Genomic DNA, 20,146 nt, shown 5'->3' on the forward strand with positions numbered 1-20,146 from the left:
TGGGAGCGCCTTGGGATCCCCCAGTCAGAGCTGGTTGATGTGGCCAGGGAAAAGAAAGTTTGGGGCTCTCTGCTGGAACTGCTACCTCCGCGACCCGACCACGGATAAGCGGGAGAAGATGGATGGATGGATGGATACTGTAGCCTAATAGGCGATAACATAGGCCTACAGCATTCAGAAAATCAACAGAATAATACAGCCTTTACGAACATAGGCCTAATGGAACATTCAGAAAAATAACGGTTTACTTTGCGCTCGTAAGGGCTTTTAAACTGTTCCAAAAGTAGACCTTCTCTCCGTTGTTCTGCTGATAAATTCTTTAAGCAGGGTCGAGACATCGCATTCATCGAGAAGGTCGCTATGCGCATTCATAATGGCCAAATGAGTGAGTCTCTCCTGCTTAATAGTATTGCGCAGCCACGTTTTCAACCTGCGCAACGCCGAGAACGAGCGCTCGGATGCCGCGACAGAAATGGGCAGAGCCAGACAGAGCTTTATGAGCCTCTCCGCTTCCGACAGCATGGAGCGGGATTGGGGCTGCAAGGTGTGCAGAATGGCCAATACATCCTGAATGGTTTTCACTTCTCGCCCCCTACACACGTCGCTCAGGATGTCCAGCTCAAGGCTTAGCTGCTCTCTTGAAAAGGAAGTCAGTTCCAGGGAACCCACATCCACTCGTTTCCCTTGGGCCGCCTGTAGAACTGCCTGCTCTCGCCCTGCAGCTACGCGGAGTCCTTCCTGGTCAAAGCGCCACTCCACCTCTGTGCGCACCAAGTCCAGGGCCTCAAACAATTCCCTCTTCCACAGGCTTGGATATTCTTTAATAGTTAAATATAACAGTTAAACAACAACCAACAAATAGTTTCCATATGGGCTGCCTATTTAAGCTGGGTGGGTCAACCTTAAATTTTCAATTTAAATTCAAATTATGAATATGGTTTGTTATGAAAGTAGGCCTATACGTTATTTAGTCAGTTGATACCGTTGTAATGAATTATTAATTGCAGGCTAATTTCGCAAATAAGCGTACATGGATGTAGTACATTATTATGAACTATGATATCGTTTTCTATGGATAGATCAAATCTGTCCACAAATGCTGGAGAGCACGCTCTGTGTGCGTATTTGTTGCATTCTTTCAACATTACAGACCGATGAGCTTTATGATTAATTTTAAAATACTGTTGGCATTATTTATTTATTTATTTAGGCCTATTTATTTACCCTCGTTCTCCAACTCCCGTTCCTCCTCCTCCGCTGTATGGCGAAAACGCGCTGGGGTCTTGCTGGTGCGCACTGGATGAGGAGGCTTCAAGTTGTAGCGCTCTGTGTATTGTTTGGTCTTGGCCACAAGGTCAGCGAAGGTGTCATCTTGTCTGAGTGTGTTCAGTCGCTGGCAAAGAAGTTTGGCAGCTTCCATTGATCCAAGGGCTGTGACTTTGGTGCCTTGCAGTGACCGAGCCACGGATTCACATGGCGTAAACATGGTAACGCAGGCAAACAAACCAAAGACTGTGCGCGTAGTGGTGCCCTTTTTGAGCAATCCTGCCACTTTGGCACGCGTCTCCCCCTTGACAATCCTGTCACTCTCCAAGGTCCTAAATGTCTGCAGCATCTCTCCATAGCATGCCAGCAACCGTGACAGTGCCACAACTCTGACGCACCACCGAGTTGGGCACAGGGCAAGCAGGTTGATCACTTCTCCACATCCAAAAAGAGACTGGTATAACGTTTTTCTCTTTGCTGAATCATTAATCACAACTGTGACTTCCCGAACAAAGTTCAGTGTATCGGCAACAAGGCGCACTTCTTTTGCCACTTCTTGCAACACTAAATCCAGAGAGTGGTTTGCGCAGTGGACAAACAAGGAGTCAGGACATGTTTCCTTTAATCTTGCCTGCACTCCCTTGAACCTCCCTGACATGTTGCTGGCTCCATCAAAACAGTAGCCTTTCAGCTTCTCCAGCGGCAGATTTAGCCGAACAAGGACATCTTTAATGCACAGAAAAAGCATCTCGGCGGTTGTGTCTGGAGCGTTGTAAAAGCCCAGAAAGAAATTCTGGACTTCAAGATTGTCATCTGCAAATTGTATACTGCATGAGAACTGTTCTTTTCCACTGACGTCGGTGGTCCCATCAGCAGTTAAGCCGAAAAAAGGACTTTCGGATGCTTTGGCTCCGATTTTCCTCTGGATGTCATGGGCAAACAGCTCCAGAACTTCATTCTGGATGCTGCCCGACATCCAATTGTCCCTCCTCTTCATCCAGTTTTGCAGGTCAGGATCAGCGCGTACCCTCTCGACCACTAGCTGCGACAACACCCCATCCCGATTTGCAGCTCCTCTCAGAGGGAGTCCCTGGCGCCCCAGGAATCTCACGCTGCTGAAAACGAGCTCCAGCATTTTCCGGGCTGTTATTTGTTCTTTAGCAGCAGCCTCAGACAAAAGCGCATTAATTGGCGTAGTTTTCAATGCAGCCAATCTTTGAGTCGCATCTAAATGAATGCGTGTTTTCTCGTGGTCTCTGATTTTCTCCTTTGCTTTTCTCCAGTTTGAAAAGCCCGTATCTTTCAAAAACGGACTGTCAGCTTGTTCTGACCCGACCAACTTGCGCTTGACAGCTGACCTGCACACACCACACACAATGCCATCACTGACCGCGATGTATTCCAGCCACGGCCACTCTCTGAACCAGGCGGCCTTGCAGGAACGAGTGAAGTTCTCACCCAACTTCTTGGCAGGAAAATTGTAATCCTGTGGTGGTTTGCATGATATTGCCTCTTCTTGGCTAGCACCGGGTGCTGGTGGTGGCGCTGGGGAGGGAGGACGAGGCCGAGGGCCGCCGGGCCCTTCGGCTGCCTGCTGCTGCTGTCCGGTTGCTGGCACACAGCCTCTAGGTGTCTCTCTCGGACGTTTAGCTGGGTCGGGCGGATTTGTAAAAAAATCTGAAATTCGTTTTTGAGACATAGGCTAGTTCTAGCTGGCGTAGTTGAACTCAAATCATGTAGCCTATGCATATGCTAAAAACAAATGAGAGCCGCGAACACAGCAAACATAAAAAAAATTCCCGCTACTTTCTTTTTTTTTTTTTTACACATAGGCCAACGTCACAGTGAGCTGTCAGATGCAGTCTGCATAGCAACAGCTATGCCATGCCAGCCAGGCTGCTGTATTGAGCCAGGCAAGGTGCATATCACATCAAAAGATCTGTATTAAGAAATACATGTAAGTCAGACAAATTGAGTTTAAATTCAGAATCTTTATTTTTATTTTTTTAACGCAGGCTAATCCTGTGATTCCTGAGGCTCCCGCACCCCCCGCACCCCTAGTTCCGACGTCTATGGTCGGCTCTAGAACAAATCAAATGGGTGGGAAATCATTTACCACGGGGGGGCACACACTGCCATCAACAACCAACACACAAACACCAACGCAACTTCAATTTAAAAAAACATGCTGTAAAGTCTATTGTCTTTCACACACACTGCAGGGGTAGGCTATAGTGCTATTTTCTAGTGCACCTATGACTTGTGCATACATGCACGGTTGTGGCACGACCACCAAAACAGAAACACATGGACATAGGCCACCATATAAAAAGTGTGCAAATGTATTTAGTATCCTATCCATGTGAACATGTTTTAGGTGGGGGGTGGACCTAACCTCCTCTAGGAGGGTCTGGGGGCATGCTCCCCCGGGAAGATCTTTGCATATTTGTTTTGCATCTAAATGCATCAACCTGGTGCACTTTGAGAGCAACATGAAGATGGACACATCTCTCAACATCAATATGAAACATAACTGTAAACAGATTCACTTTTTCTTTATGGATATTTTACAAATCAATCCCCTTTTAAACTGTATTCTTGTGTTACTGTCATATAGTATTTCATACCTGTTTTTCATTTATTCTCTTATTTTTTGTAATAACTATAATGATCATATAAAGGTGTTCCTCGCAAACAATTGTTTACTTAAATGGTGACCAAACTGTTTGAGACCCACTGAGATAACTTACACTAAAGTTAACTATCTAAACACTGAGAGAGTCCTTACCTCACTGAGCTGAGGTTATACGATCCTCTCAGTCTGACAGGAGAGGACTCTCCTTGGTGTAGAAACAGCTCTTTATATCCGTTAGCATAGCTAGCTAACCAGATGCTAACAACAACATTCCACGTTACCGCTCGTGCCACACACAAACAGAGCGGAGCTTGAATGAAACACAGAGACCCAGAAGTACTTGTACTGTATATCATATTATTTTTGATGGCTTTATTGTATAATCAGTATAACAGATGAACAGATCGCCACTGGGCTCTCATCTAAACACACAGCCACGTAATGATAACAAAACAAAGGTCGGGGTCATTGGTCAAGCAACACATCATTCAGAGAGCAGCAGTGAGCACACTTCAGGTTGTGTTTTATATTTGCATTCTTTATTTCTGATTTATTTCACACAAAAGACTTTTAGTCGAAACGATTTCACTTATATGATAAAAAATAAAAATAAACGGCAAAGTGGCAAGGCTTGCCCGCCCTGCGTTGGGGGGGACCAGTGACTCATTTGTGACCCCCATGACGCCGACCCTTATCGTGTTTCACAGTTCATTATTTGTAATACAGTATGCATATATTCATATATATTTCTTTCTTGTTAGAATTAACGTTACATTTGATAAAAACTGATTTAAAATAAATATGAAACAACTGACAATGCCCGGCATGTTCAGTTTTTGCAAACAAGCCTTTGTTTTTCTTTCTCAACATTAAAATGTTCTCCTTTTAAGAATGATTCGCTCAAAAGAATAAAAGAGGTTGCTATCCGTTGGTCGGTGGTGTGTCTTCGTGAAAAGGAGGATATCTTCAAGGAAAACTTAAGTAAGTAAAGACGATTGCTTAAATCATACTGTAACTTGTAAAACACAATGCAATGTATTCAAATCTGATTGCACCAAAAACACTGACATTTATGTTCTAATCTTCTTATTCCTGGACGGTGATGTGGAAGTTAGCAATGAGGTGCTGAAGACTGTCTTGACCAGGGGTGCGGATGCAAGAATAGTGATTGAAGGAACAGAAGTCCTTCAAATCTCGGATGCGACAAGAACCTGTGCCATGCTGATGGGGCTAATATACGCACTTAACCTGAACTACCTAAAATAAATGTTAAAAACGTTGAAGCAGGTTCATGCCTTTATTTTAATTTTTGTATTTACTTTTATTTCATGTTTGAGAACATTTTTTATAAAAAGGTCATTGTGTAAAGAACATTTTAAAATAAACTGTTAAAAAGTGGAACTTAAAGAGCCTGTGACACAGGTTTCACCCATCATCCAAACCCATCAATTTTAGTAAATATTGTCCCCTTGAAACTGATTTGGGATATTTGTTCTTTGATAACCATTAATCTCTCCTTCAATGTTGACCATATTCTGGATCTTCTCGGGGATTCTTCAAATCCCGCCAAATTATGTGTTACGTAATTGCGGGCCAAGAGCTCCAGCTGGACCGTTCCGGATCCCAGCATCTGCTTGCAAACGCACGATGGCGCACACAGCAGCAAGCTCAGACAGCGATGACAGTTTAATTTTGAACGTGTCTGAGAGCTCATATGGGGCTGAAGGATTGGTTTATGTTGTATCTGTTAGAATACTAAGGCCACCAGGGTGGATGGAGGGGGGTCAGGAGGATCGGACTGAGCTGACCGCCCAGGGGCACAGCAGAGGACCAGGAAGGGATCTCGGGCGGACGGCCCGGGGGCAAGGCAAAAGCCGAGAAGGGGGATTCGGGCGGACGGCCCGGGGGCAAGGTAGAGTTCAAAAAGGGGAATTCGGGCGGACGGCCCGGGGGCAAGGCCGAGACCATGGATGGGGTCTCGGGCGGACGGCCCGGGGGCAAGGCCGAGACCATGGATGGGGTCTCGGGCGGACGGCCCGGGGGCAAGGCAGAGTTCAAAAAGGGGAATTCGGGCGGACGGCCCGGGGGCAAGGCAGAGTTCAAAAAGGGGAATTCGGGCGGATGGCCCGGGGGCAAGGCAGAGTCCATAAAGGGGAACTCGGGCGGACGGCCCGGGGGCAAGGCAGAGTCCATGGAGGGAATCTCGAGCGGACGGCCCGGGCGCAAGGCAGAGTCCGAGGAGGTGTGAAGACCACAGCGGGCGACCTCAGGGGACCAGGCTCGAGGGCGAAGACCGGACAGCTCCGGAGGCCGGTCAGGAGCCTGTGTCGGCAAGATCCCCCATGGAAGAGGACACAGGGCAGGCAGGAGAGCAGTCGGCGGAATCCCCAATGGGACAGGACATGGAGTTGGCAGGATCCCCGGCGATACAGGTGATGTCGAGGCCTCCAACGAAACAGTACATGGGATTGGCAGGGCCCCCGGTAGAAGAGTAGTCGGTGGGACCTCCAGTGGCACAGGGCATAGGGCTGGCAGGACCCCCGGCAGGAGAGTAGTCGGCGGGGCCTCCAGTGGCGCAGGACATAGAACTGGCAGGGCACCCGGCAGGAGAGTACTCGGCGGGCCTCCAGTGGCACAGGACATAGGGCTGGAAGGACCCCCGGCAGGAGAGTAGTCGGCGGGGCCTCCAGTGGCACAGGACATAGAACTGGCAGGACCCCCGGCAGGAGAGTAGTCGGCGGGACCTCCAGTGGCACAGGACATTGGGCTGGCAGGACCCCCGGCAGGAGAGTAGTCGGCGGGACCTCCAACGGCACAGGACATAGAACTGGCAGGACCCCAGGCAGGAGAGTAGTCGGCGGGACCTCCAGTGGCACAGGACATAGGGCTGGCAGGACCCCCGGCAGGAGAGTAGTCGGCGGGGCCTCCAACGGCACAGGACATAGAGTTGGCAGGACCCCCGGCAGAAGAGTAGTCGGCGGGGCCTCCAATGGCACAGGACATAGAGTTGGCAGGACCCCCGGCAGAAGAGTAGTCTGCGGGACCTCCAACGGGAAAAGACAGGGAGTTGGCAGGACCCCCGGCAGAAGAGTAGTCTGCGGGACCTCCAACGACACAGGGCAAGGCACTTGAGTGGAGACTCGAGAGGAAACTTGAGAGTTGACTTGAGAGGTGACTCGAGAGAAGACTTGAGAGGGAACTCGAGAGGAGAGTCGTGAGGGGACGCGAGAGGATACTTGAGAGGGGAATCGAGAGGATACTCGAGAGGAGACTTGAGAGGAGACTCGAGAGGGGACTCGAGAGGTGTCTCGAGAGGGAGCTCGAGAAAGGACTCGAGTGGAGACTCGAGAGGGAGCTCGAGAAAGGACTCGAGTGGAGACTCGAGAGGGAGCTCGAGAGAGGACTCGAGTGGAGACTCGAGAGGGAGCTCGAGAGGGGACTCGAGAGGTGTCTCGAGAGGGGACTTGAGTGGAAACTCGAGAGGGAGCTCGAGAGAGGGCTTGAAAAGGAACTCGAGAGGTGTCTTTTGAGTTGACTTGAGAGGTGACTCGAGTAGGAACTTGAGAGGAGTCTGGAGAGGGGACTTGAGCAGGGGCTTGAGAGGAGACTTGAAAGGGGACTCGAGATGAGACTCGAGAGGTGACTTGAGAGGGAACTCGGGTAGGAACTTGAGAGGAGACTGGAGAGATGACTCGAGAAGGGACTTGAGAGTTGAATTGAGAGGGAAATGGAGAGGGGACTGGAGATGGTTGGTTCACCAACAGAACACGGGGGGCTGGCGTCGGACGGACAGCCAACAGGACACGGGGAGCTGGCGTCGGACGGACAGCCAACTGGAAACGAGGTGCTGGAATCGGCCGGTATGCCGACAGGACACGGGGAACTGGCGTCGGACGGACAGCCAACAGGACACGGGGAGCTGGCGTCGGACGGACAGCCAACTGGAGATGAGGTGCTGGAGTCGGCCGGTACGCCGACAGGACTCGGGGAGCTGGCGTCGGCTGAACAGCCAATTGGAGACGAGGTGCTGGAGTCGGCCGGTACGCCGACAGGACACGGGGAGCTGGCGTCGGCCGGAGAGCCGACGGGGCTCGGGCTGCTAGCCTGACTTTGCGACGACTCCTCTTAGTAGCCGCCTGAATACTCCGTGGACCTCCATAAGCCAGACGAGTTCCGGAATACGACTCCTGGATAGGAGCAGGAACTGGGCCAAAAGCACGGGTTTACTTAAGACGGAACCCACCAAGGCGTATGGTGCCAGGTTGGGAATTGGGAGACATGGAGCTAGCATGTCTGGGGCTAGCAGCCCGGGAATCACACACTGAGAGGAAGTCCAAAATCCAGCCAGGAAAGAACTTAACTAAACCTGGTTTCTCCATTGCCCTCTGGTGTGCCTCAGCCCGAACAGCCTCTCGCTGCTGATCCCTGGACGCTCCCAACCATCGACTAGAGTAGACAGCCAAAGCAAAGGTTAACTCCAATATCTCCTGCTCGAAAGGATCTGCTTAGCCCATATTTCAGGTCGGTTCGTTCTGTCACGGTGTGTGAAACAGGCAGGACCCAAATGCAGATTCATTTCCCAACATTGTGGTAAAAAAAAACACACGTTTAATCCACGTTGGTGTACTACAACTACAAAAAGCATCGGTTTGTTTTTATATCAGGAAATGCAGACCGGCTTAATCTTCATCCTCACGATCATTTAATTTATCATATGTTCGCCGAATTGACATGAAAGCACTAATAAATGTAGTTTCATCCACTTGAGTTTACAACTACAAAAATAATCGATTTGTTTTTATATCACATCCGACGGGAGGAAATTCAGCATCTCTCACTACCGATTTTTAATCCTAATTTAATCATCCTCACCACGATCATTTATGTTTATGTTCAGCGAATTGACATGAAAGCACTGACAAATATGAATATACTGTAGTCAACTTCATTAAAACGTTATTAACGTGCCTAAACTCAGTAATTCACAATTTCTATGCATAACAACACACTTTGTCCGTGTTTGGCTCTCTCGCCGCACAGTGAAGACGTCACTTCCGGCTTCCCCCAAAACTTCAAAATGAGTCGAAGGAATTTCCCTGCGATGTTCGAAATTATTGATATTTATCGGAACGGTATCGCTCCTTCTTCTTTAAGCTGACGGTTCGAGATTACTAGTAGCCCAATATTTCATTGCACAACAGTTGTTGGGAGGCTGTCAGGCTCTTTAAATGTGTATATTGTTTTTGACTCAAACAAATTAGTTTCTAATACTCAAACAGATTAAGGTAACCATTTTGAGTAGTATGGACTTAAATACATACATTACAATAGCTTCAATTAAACAAAATGCAACTTAATATCATTCCATCTTTACAATTAAAATTAAGTTGGTTCAACTTAATTTAGATTTTAAAGGTGAAAGCAATTATGTTTGTAGTACTGAACTAATCGAGTTAATCAGATTATAAATGGGTACTCGGATTAACTTAATAATCGATCAAATTGGAAATTGTTACCTCAATTTATTTAAGAAGCCGGTGTATTTTTTAGTGCAAGATCGCCAAATCTAATAAAATATCATTCAATATTAATATAACAAACAAATTTGCAATAAAGTAAAAAGTCTTTGGCCCCTCAGAAGGTAGAACTAATCCAGGCCTAATCATATCGGAATGGTCCTCCACAATTGAGTTACAATCGCAGATGTATCGACGATATCAACAATCTTACTATTTCTACTTCTATTTAGTTGAGATTGAACATTCATGTCAGTTAGCAGTTTTATAGTTCATTGACTAAACTTACATCTTAATCTATATTCAGGACTTAGCTATAGTGTCTTTTGAGTAAGTATTTTACGAGGGACTAGTGTAACTGACAAAAGTTGGTCCATGCTTTGCTTCACGGAGGTTCCTCTCCACTCTGTCCTCTTCTCTCCTTAAATTAATTTAATTATGTATCACATTTAACTTAGGGAAATAAATACAAATATTTAACGATATTTCTCTTTACAGGCTTAGTGGTCACATGCGTGGACAGCACTTTTTAGCTCTTATGTCCACAATGGTGTACACTGCTGAATTGGGGTCTTATAGCCACATATGTGGACACTTATACTGCCATCTGGTGGTGTCAGAAGAGTATAACATACAATGGTAAAAATTCAAGATGGCGGCAAATACGAGGGATGATTCAAGTGGCCACTCCAGACACAAACATCGATCAGGTAAGAAGTCCTGCCTTATTTCATGGCTTATTCTTATTTAGATATTTATATAAGCGTTGGATATTTGTCATGACAAGCAAATTTGGAAAAAAAAGTGTAAAAATAAGAACGTAACATGTCGCTAAACATGAAGTACACGTTTGTGTACTTATGGACTGAAGCTCGTCGAAACAGCTAATATACTAGTAAACATGCACACATGTAAAATGAGAAAACAAGTATATCTGGTGCAGCTAAAAGGCTGTACATTGTCTAAATGTAATACATAACAATTCAATCACTAAATACATACATAAATTAGTTGGATTAAAACGTTGTACAGTACCATTGAAATCCATTGTTTTTATTTCCAGAGCGTTTTTCTTTACACCAAGCTATGCAGCTACTTGGCTTGATTGATGAAGACAACTCAGATTTAGACCTATCTGATAATGATGATCCCATCCTGGATACAAATTACCAACCATCACCACAGGAGGAAAGCAGCAGTGAGGATGAGGGTGACAGTAGTGACAATGAGGACCCCATTCCTGAGCCCACAGAGCACAGCAGAGGACATAAACGTCGCCGTGGTGCAGATAATGGTTAGTCAAGACCCAGTAGATTTGTGTTTATGTTATGTAGTTAGGGCCTCAGGGCTACGTGAAGGATTGGAGGCAGAATGCTTATTTACATTGACAGGGACAGAGAGTACAGGGACAGGTTCATCCCACACTCCCAGACGTCGATGTCGAACTGTACCGATTGAGACTGATCGTGCAGAAGATGACTCTGAGGAGCCAACACCAGGACCAAGCCAAACCAAAAAAAATAAAAAGGGGGAGTCCAAACAAGGTAATTGTTATTATTTTAGCATGCCTTGAGGGTAAATCTTCAAATTTCATGTAAACGTCCACACAGATTCAAGTTTTTTTGCTTACATAGATAAAATGTAACTTACTGCAATAAATACTATACATACTAAATACTATTTTATTCTGATTCTGGTTGTGCAGGACGTGGAATACGCTGGAAGGCTACTCCATTGACGCCAAACCTTGCGGAGTATCAGCATCAGGACGAAAGCGATCTGGACAGACATGGCTGGACCCCACTAGAGTATTTTGACCAGTACATCGATAGAGATCTGATGACACTGATTTCAGAATGTTCTAATGCCATGTCACTGTCTAGGAGTGGGGACCCACTCAACATGTCAGTCGATGAGGTCTACCACTTTTTTGGTGCCTGTATTTTAATGTCCTGCATCCGATACCCAACCATTAGGATGTATTGGTCCAAAGCCTTTAAAATCACTGCCATCACTGACAGATTCACGCGTGCCAGATTCTTCAAACTGAGGGGAGCAATAAAAGTGGTAATTGATGATGATGTGCCTGAAGATCTGAAGATGTCTGACAAATTCTGGAAGGTGGGGCCTTTTCTGGAGCGGATTCTGCGAGGCTGCAAGTCTCTGAATCGACCTGATTGCACATCTATTGATGAGCAAATGATACCCTTCACGGGAGCCTGTCCGTACAGACAATATCTGCCAATGAAGCCCAACCCAGTTGGCATTAAGAACTTTGTGTGTGCTACAGCAGATGGCATTGTGCTTGACTTTGAGCTCTATCAAGGTACACAATCACTGATCGAGAAGGTCGAAGAACCCGAGGGCCTGGGCTTGGGAAGCTTAGTCATCGAGCGTCTTTGTCAAACCCTGAAACGCGGCACAAAAGTGTATTGTGACCGGTTCTTCACCACCATCAAAGGTGCGCAACAAATGATGGAGAAGGAGCTGTACATAACTGGTACAATAATGAAGAACCGACTCGCTGGAGCGAACGACAAGTTACCCAGTGACAAAGCCATGAAAAGCGCAGGAAGAGGTACCTCATCAGAAGTGTCCGCTGAAGATGGAAAACTGTGTGTAGTGAAGTGGTATGACAACAAGCCAGTATTGCTGATGTCTGTTGTTCATGGTACACAGCCTGAGGACACCTGCCAGCGCTGGGACAAGAGGTTGAAACAATATGTCACTGTTTCGCGACCAAGCATTGTCCGTGAGTACAATACCAAGATGGGTGGAGTTGACTTGATCGATAGAATGATCAGTTACTATCGCATGAGCACCCGTACTAAGAAGTGGACAATGCGGATGGTCATGCACTTCACGGATCTGGCTTTAGCCAACAGCTGGCTACTCTACCGCAAAGACCATGCAATATGTGCTGGACCAAAGACAAAACCCATCCAGTTCCTTGAGTTCCGTATGGAAGTGGCAAAGATCCTCTTGGCCCAGCATCACGGTGCAGATGCTGACCTATCGGAACAATCAGAGGAAGAAGATGCACAACAAGGGGTAAAACGTCATGTGACAGAGGTGCCCCATGTCTCGGTCCGCAGGAGGGCTAATGCCCACCTCCCAGAGATGATGGGCCTGAAGAATGCCATGCGCTGCAGACAACCAGGCTGCACTGGAAGAACCCGAGTGCGCTGTGTGACCTGCAAAGTGTTCTTGTGCATGCAAACCGAACGCAATTGTTACTTAGCCTTTCACACATAGGTGATGGCAGTGTGATGGCAGAGATTCTGTGAAGGTCATCAGGTGACCCCTGGGCCTCCGTAAGCAGGCCGGGTCCTTCTGTCCTCAATGTTCCCACCCTTTCACATATCCTATTTTTTACATTACGAATGCAACATTTCACATGAGCCATACTTTGACTGTCAAAAAGGGGCAACATTTATTTTTATTTTTTTTCACTATGACGTTCCGTCATTTGTTGTACGTACCGTGTACGTAACGTGACAATTTAAAAAATGATTTGAATGTTTTATATTTTGTTACAGGCATACAATGTCATCCTGCAATTACTGTTTGCACTGTTGCAGCTTTTCAAATGATCCATGCATTAGTTTTAACTGTCCAAAGGGGCAAAAGTGCAATGTTTCTATGTTGTTTTTACTCTGATATTCAAAACATGTTCAAAAATATGTGTGTATGTGTTATTAATACATGCAAAAGCAGTCAGGAAAAACACTGCTGTGTTCAAGGTAGAAATAAAGAGTTTTTCATTCTATTACTCAATGGTGACTTAATTGGGTTTTATGGAAATTCGGACCAAGAATCCACATATGTGGACATCATTTTTATCTAAAAGTACATCATATCAAAAGATGATTCTTAGTTTTTATTCTAATTAGGGTCCAATAAGCCCAAATAGCAAAGAGAAATAAAAAATGCATGTAAAAAAACAGCTTGGGCCTTAGGAGGTTAAGCTATATAACTCAAATGCATGTCCAAAGTGATATATGGTTGATCTTTTATATTTTCATTCCTTTGAAGCTGTGTTGAGTAACATATGAAAATTGCATTATTTTTAGGATCCACTATTTCAAAGAAGTATTTTGCATCATATTGGGCAACCATCCAAAATCCCTAAAAATGTATCTTAGCAGGCATGTAAATAATATTTTTGCCAGTTTGCACAACAGTAAGCCATGTATGTCATGATGGACCACAGCTGGATCTGGTGGCAGAGCTGAAGAGGTTGACTTGAATTTATGTATTTTTTACACCCCAAAAGGTTTAATCAACCCGCACACAAACTTACACATCCACTTCCTTGTGTTGGCTGCCAACACTCACACCCCCACTACAATGGCCCTCTAATCTCGCTCCGTAGAGCAATCATTAACAGGCCGATTCCACTGTGGCTGAGATGGGTGGAATAAAAAGAAAGAGGAATGTAGGGAGGGGCCTGTAATGGATACTGGGGCCAGTAATTAGGCACCGGGTCCCGTGTTAAAGTGTCGTGACTTTGGGAGAGCCATTTAGCCTGCTAATGAGTCTCTTACAGTTTATTGATGCCACTTCTCCCATCACTTTTCTGACGCTCGCTTCCCTTCAGCCCATTTTTCCCTTTGCCCTTTGGGACTCCCCGAGCAACCATTGTTGCTAATTAATTGAAATTAGGACAGATCAAATGCATTCCAACTTTTCTCATATGAGCAGAAGTACCTGGGGGAATGAAATTCCAATTTAGAAACTTGGGGATTTCTGTCCCGCCCCTTGAACGTTGTTAAATGAGGACTCTTAATACGGGTGTGAGGCACTAATGCATCCGAGTAATAGACGCTAATCTAGGGACCATTGTGGCCCTATTGTCCAACTTGATTCATGGTGATTCAGAGGCATTTGTATCAATGTGGTACCATAGTTCTTTCTTGATTGCTTTGCCTCAGGGCACTTTTTCTAAGTGTCCGTGGCAATTGCGTTCTCTCCAGCAAGGTAATGAATTAAGACTTTTGATTACAGAAGTTGTGTTCCCTTTTCCTCACTTGCCTGGTCGTTTTGTAAAGTGCTTCAGGACACTGTATGTTATGATCCTTGTCACAGTGGAAAGTATTTTTCACATTCATTGATGTGCCTTGAAGCTGTTGTGGCATGTGTGTGTTCTTTCGTACTACAAATACACTCAAAACCTTTGCATTAAATGAGGTTTAAAAATCATGGCTTTGCGAGATCAGCAGTTCTCGGTGCAAAACCACTGAAGAGGTTCCAAATCTTAATAACTCGATGTATGATAGATGATCGATGATGAGGAGTTGCTTAATGCAGTGGTTCAGCAATCCAGTCAGCTCTTGTCTGAAGACAACTACTATTTAGACCAAGTAGGGCATGATTTAATATGTTGTTGCTTTTGCGTGATTTAATCTATTCTTAAAGTATTTCAAAGCTATCTTTTAAGAGACGGACAAAATACAAAGCATTACATCTTTCCAAAAATGTGTCATAAATAATTTAGATGTACATTAAACCTAAAATACTATCCAAATCCCATCGTCACTTTAGCTTCGCCAACTTATCCCACCTTGAAATAGGACCAAGCATCGGGGCCCTTGTAGGCATTCCGATTTTCCTTTGGAATCTAAATAAGCTTAAAGGCACAGGCGGCGCGTGATGCTCAGGTTTGGGAAGGCTAAATAACTTGTTCTACCTGATGCTGCCCGCCTCCGGCGTGTATAGAAAAGGGATCAACTCAGTGACCAATCAGAGCTCAGTTTACGGAGTTTAAATCTATCAAGTCATATTGCAGGATAAAGGAAATACAGTTTAAACTGTCGTATGCAGAGAAGACGCCGACGTGTCGCACTTATCATTCATATCACTTCATCAATCAGATCATCGATAATATAAAATCATAATATATCATATATTTCCTTATCTGAGTCCGCTTCTCAAGCCGTATCTGGCCGTGCAACACCTACATTGTCACATACTGTATGCAGAAGTATTATTTAAGCAACATATTAGGTTGACGAAACACTCAACTCAAATGTAATTAAAGTCAGATCCACTCGTGTCTATGGGGCAGTGATATCATAAAACTGTTGTACGCTTTCAAACACTCAGTAGTTTATTTATTTTTTAACCAGTTGTTCTATATTCACCTTGCAGGTAAATACTTATATAGCGCTTTATCCAGTCTTTAAGACCCCTCAAAGCGCTTTACATACTACATGTCGTTCACCCATTCACACCCATTCATACAGAGCAGTGTCTGTTACTCAAGGAACTAACATGCATACACATTCACACACCGTTGGCAATGCCATCGGGAGCAACTCAGGGTTAAGTACCTTGCCCAAGGATACATTGACATGTTGGCTGCATGGGCTGGGATCGAACCCACAACCTTCTGGTTGAAAGACGACCGCACTACCTCGCAGCCAAAGGTGCAACTATGTGGCTTGTATCCTGGATTATATGTTTAAGTCATGGATGGTTAAAGCTCATATTTGTCTAATATTAGTTTACTTTTCATTAAAGAAGTATGACGCTGTGCTGTCAGTACACTTGTCCCTGTTTGTGATGGTCAAATGTTGCTAACCCCGCCCCTTTCGCATGAATGCGCTCTCAGCTGGAGAAAGAAACCCTTGGTTGAACCAGCGTCGTAGGACCGCTTAGCGAGATCTCGTTTGTTAGGGTTAGTTAAGATAACTCAAACATATCCAGGGTATGTTGAACTGGCTTCGTAGTGCAGTTTACTGGTGGCTGCATAGCAGCGCTAATGTCAAAGACACAAACATTATACATTATATTTTAATTTTACCAGGATGCAGTGAGAAAAATATTAGCCTTCCCTAGTCTAGAGGACCCGCCGCCCCTGCTTAAAGGTCCCATGTCATGGCCATTTCTACTGATCATAATTCCATTATTGAGGTATACTAAAATAGATTTATATTGTGCAATTTTCCAAACTCACATTGGTTTCTCATACAGCATCTCTGTAAAGTATGTGTATTCACCGGTATTCACTCTCTGTCCTAAACGGCTTGTTGCGGCTCCTGCCCCCCCCTCCCTGTGAGCCCAGTGTGCTCTGATTGGCCTCGATGTTGAGAAGCTCGTTGCTGCTCGCAGCTGCTGCGAGGAGCAGGCAGGCTTCCTTGTCGGCGATACAGCAAGAACAAGCGAAACTCATCCTGTGAGCACACACAAACAATCAAAGCCGAAGTAAAAACAATAAGTGTGGCTTGATATTGAGTAAGAAAAAGGTTTATAACGCTGTGAGAATGGGTCTGCGGAGAGAATATCTCCGCGATGCCAACGTAGTAGCCCGAAAAACGTTTACCCATTTTAGTCATGGTAGATACCTTGTTTGTTTTAAACTTCATATATACACAAACAACAATGAATACTTACAGGTTGTGTACCCGAATCTCCCGCTCCCGCTCCAAACAAAGTAGGAACAGCATCGTTCTTCAGTGCCCTACGCTGTACATATCCGGCATGAATCGCTGAAAGGTTTGGGAAGCTTTGTTTCGTGAAAGGCTGGCAGAGGGTGTGGCCTCTGGGCATCCCCACGTCATTGTACCCAGAAAGAAAACAATGGAAAATGAGAAATCTTCAACGAGGCGTTTTGGGGAGGTCTTTTCTGTGTTAGAGTTTTACTCGCTACAGGGTGTACTTTGAGGGTTTTTGACTCTGCAGACCGTTTACATGCAGAAAAACCTTCATAACACACAAGGGGACGGGCAGTGGTGGCTGTGGAAAATATTTTAGGTTGGGCTGTGGAAATGGTGACCAAACAATACTAGGGGAGTCCGGGGGAATGCTCCCCCAGTAAATGTTTTTGAGAAAAGACCCCTTAAATTATGACTACTGGTGATGTTAAAAGGGGGGGGGGGGGGGGGGGGGGGGTGAAAGGACAAATTGAGGCTTAAAAATATGTGAAGACTGATCAATACCTCCATAATCTTCAGTGTGGTTAGCTATGAATCTTCCAAAACTTCCAAACACCTTGTCCTGGACATGGTTTCTACAGTATAAACTGTGCAACAGTACAGTAGGCCCACACAAACTGCAGAACACCGGGGCTTTGGGAACACTCAAAATTACTTAAAATGATTTCATTCCCATTTAACCTGTTAAGGGGCTTTCCCCCCCGTTTCTTTTCTCACAAAACTGTGTCTCAGGGCTTCTTAAAATGTAATAAACTATTCATGTGTCCTACTCATTTAACGGGAAGAAACTCAGCTAACTGATGATATGAACCATGTTTACCGAAACAAAACACAAGTCTCACAAGAAGCGTCTAAATGAGCCCTGAGCGAAAAAATGCTAACGCACTCTAGGTATAAATCAATTGATATACTTATCGGATATGCACAAATAAGCTTAGCGAACAACAGTCAGTCTTACCATACAGTGCACAACCTTTAAATCTACAGTATCTAAACTTGTTGAAATCTACATATGAGCTTCTTATTCAGTATAGCCAGTAATCTTTACTATGGTTACAATGTATTGCCCACATATAAAAGTTTTAATATTGATTTACTTTTAATGTTTTTTTTGTATGATTCTAGGTTTTTGTCTCATCATCCTCTTATTCTTAGTGAGTACAGTACAATGAAAGCATCAGAACTTGCGACACGGGAAGCAATTACAGACATCACACGACGTAGCTTTAGGTAGCAAAACACGGAGATATGCACACCTTTTGCTGTTATTCTGATCAAAAACGAGAAAAACGCGCCTGAAGGTTAATCCCTAGGTTAATCCAATGTGTCTGTCACTTTGAAAAAATGATTGATAATCCATCATTGTATTTTATGTCAAAAACTGAGTTTTCATATTAGCTGCTAATGATAACGTCCAGAGTGTATGACAGCTTCCTGTTTTGTGACAATCAGATTCGACAACGCTGATTGGCAGAAATTATGTTTCGGCGGCATAGTTTAAAGATAGCAACAGTTGGCTTCTGCTGCACTTGCTGCACTCTCGTCCGGGCGCTGTGCATAGCGCCCAGACGAGAGAGGGTAATGATACACGGGCAAGGCCAGGCAGGAAACATATGACTTATCAGCAACTTTAGACATCGTAACACCATTTTAAACGAGATTTTATTGTAGATACATTTTACTGATACCAATTATATAATATTTACCTTGTTTATTAAAAATTAAAAATAATTTGTTTTTTTTAAATATATATATTTTTCATGTGGGAAGAGGGGGGGCTGTGCCCCTAGCACCCCTATTGGCCGGCCGCCACTGGGGATGGGTGATAACCGGAAAAGCATGACATGGGACCTTTAATTTAAATGTCAGGAATCCTGATTCGGGCAATATGTCCGTGTACATGAACCACCGGTTCTTTGGTAGGTTCTAAAGATCACTTTCGAGTCTAACTGCCTTTTAATATAAGCCGAAAATCTTCTCATGGTCCTTCAGTTTAACCCTTATAACAGCAGCCATGTTGCAGGGTGTTGTTTTACCCAGCTGAAGGGGCGTGTTCTGGTGGGGAAGTGACGTTAGCACACATATTAAAGGTCCGTACACCTACACAGGTGTTTCCACTTACTCTGCCTTAACACCTGGGTGGAGCATGGCTATGTGGAATATTTAAAGATTAAACATTTAATATTATTTATTTGACAAATTATCGTAATAAACATAATACTAAATAGCCATATAGAAACGAATCAGAATCATAATAAGATATCCTTTATTTCTACCGCAGTGTGGAAATGTATGGCATTACAGCAGCTAAAAAGGCAAAACAGTGAAAGACTTTATAATTAAGAATTATATAAAGGAGAGTGCACGTTGCTAAAAAAAACAATATATATAAACACTAAGGCGCGAACCAATTAAGTACACCATGATAAGAAAACAAGTAGCAATCTCCTAAATAATTGAAGTGAACCTATTAAGTATTGAAGGAGCCATACGCGAATTGCACATGAGTGCGTTGAACGTTAAATAAATAAAGATTGAGATTGAACACAATTTGTATTTGCATTGGGCAATGGAATTTTCTTTGTGTTAAAGTGCACAACATAAAATAATAATAAGTTCAAGTCACAAGAAAAGGCCAGAATAGACAAGGCATTTTAAAACAATTTTAACAGTTTGGTGTGAATGTGGTTTGTCTTGAATATTTAGCACTGTTACACATGTCTTTACATCTTAATCGCTACTGTCATTTCACAATCATGGTATGGATACATAAAAAGCATACAGGTTTGGAGAAAAATATAATATAAAGGCCAACAGAGCACTTAGATCTTAATTCTGTCCCCCTGCCTTCCGCCATCATTAAGACATTTACTGACTTTTTATCAACAGCCACACTGAACACTGCACTGTTTTCCAGCAACACACACTCACATTGAGTTGTCCCAATACACACAATTTTAGAGTGTTGGCCATTTAGCGGGGGATTCCCAGGTTCACTTCCTGCTCCTTAGATTGTTGAGGCAACGATTCAAAAATGTAGCTTCCAGGAAGCACCAAGACATCTCTGCTGTGTGTAATACAGTGAAACAATGAATTCAATTATACTGAATTTGTATTTCACATGGTACCATCGACTCACGGTCAGTAACCTGATGATGTTACATTGTTCAGTAAGGGAGGAGAAGTAGATGTCATTTTAAGATATTTTATGTTAAATAATATATTTGATTCAAACCATAAAAGGGAACTATGTTTATACAGAGCAAAGTCATTTTTTAAATATCATTTATTTT

General features: G+C 44.3%; 2 protein-coding genes across 2 annotated transcripts; one reads left to right on the top strand and one right to left on the bottom strand.

Moving 5' to 3' along the window:
- Window positions 1-267: 267 nt before the first annotated feature.
- On the bottom strand, window positions 268-2,401 carry LOC307034874 (zinc finger MYM-type protein 1-like; the record flags this gene model as incomplete). Its single annotated transcript, XM_079673801.1, has 2 exons — window positions 268-818; window positions 1,225-2,401. 2 exons carry the CDS (start codon window positions 2,399-2,401, stop codon window positions 268-270), a joined length of 1,728 nt encoding a protein of 575 aa, XP_079529927.1.
- Window positions 2,402-9,920: 7,519 nt separating this feature from the next.
- On the top strand, window positions 9,921-13,328 carry LOC307038052 (piggyBac transposable element-derived protein 3-like). Its single transcript, XM_079679352.1, has 4 exons — window positions 9,921-10,127; window positions 10,481-10,711; window positions 10,809-10,961; window positions 11,123-13,328. Exons 1-4 carry the CDS (start codon window positions 10,070-10,072, stop codon window positions 12,670-12,672), a joined length of 1,992 nt encoding a protein of 663 aa, XP_079535478.1. The 5' UTR covers window positions 9,921-10,069; the 3' UTR covers window positions 12,673-13,328.
- The last annotated feature ends 6,818 nt before the right edge of the window (window positions 13,329-20,146 follow it).

The sequence above is a fragment of the Notothenia rossii genome (assembly GCF_949606895.1).
Source record: "Notothenia rossii genome assembly, chromosome: 4".
Lineage (NCBI taxonomy): Eukaryota > Metazoa > Chordata > Actinopteri > Perciformes > Nototheniidae > Notothenia > Notothenia rossii.

Excerpts from the sequence above, each read along its gene's own strand:
- LOC307038052 (XM_079679352.1), top strand. The coding sequence starts at position 10,070 with ATGGCGGCAAATACGAGGGATGATTCAAGTGGCCACTCCAGACACAAA. Across the intron at positions 10,712-10,808 it reads TCGCCGTGGTGCAGATAATG|GGACAGAGAGTACAGGGACA; the intron begins GTTAGTCAAGAC and ends TTACATTGACAG. Across the intron at positions 10,962-11,122 it reads AAAGGGGGAGTCCAAACAAG|GACGTGGAATACGCTGGAAG; the intron begins GTAATTGTTATT and ends CTGGTTGTGCAG.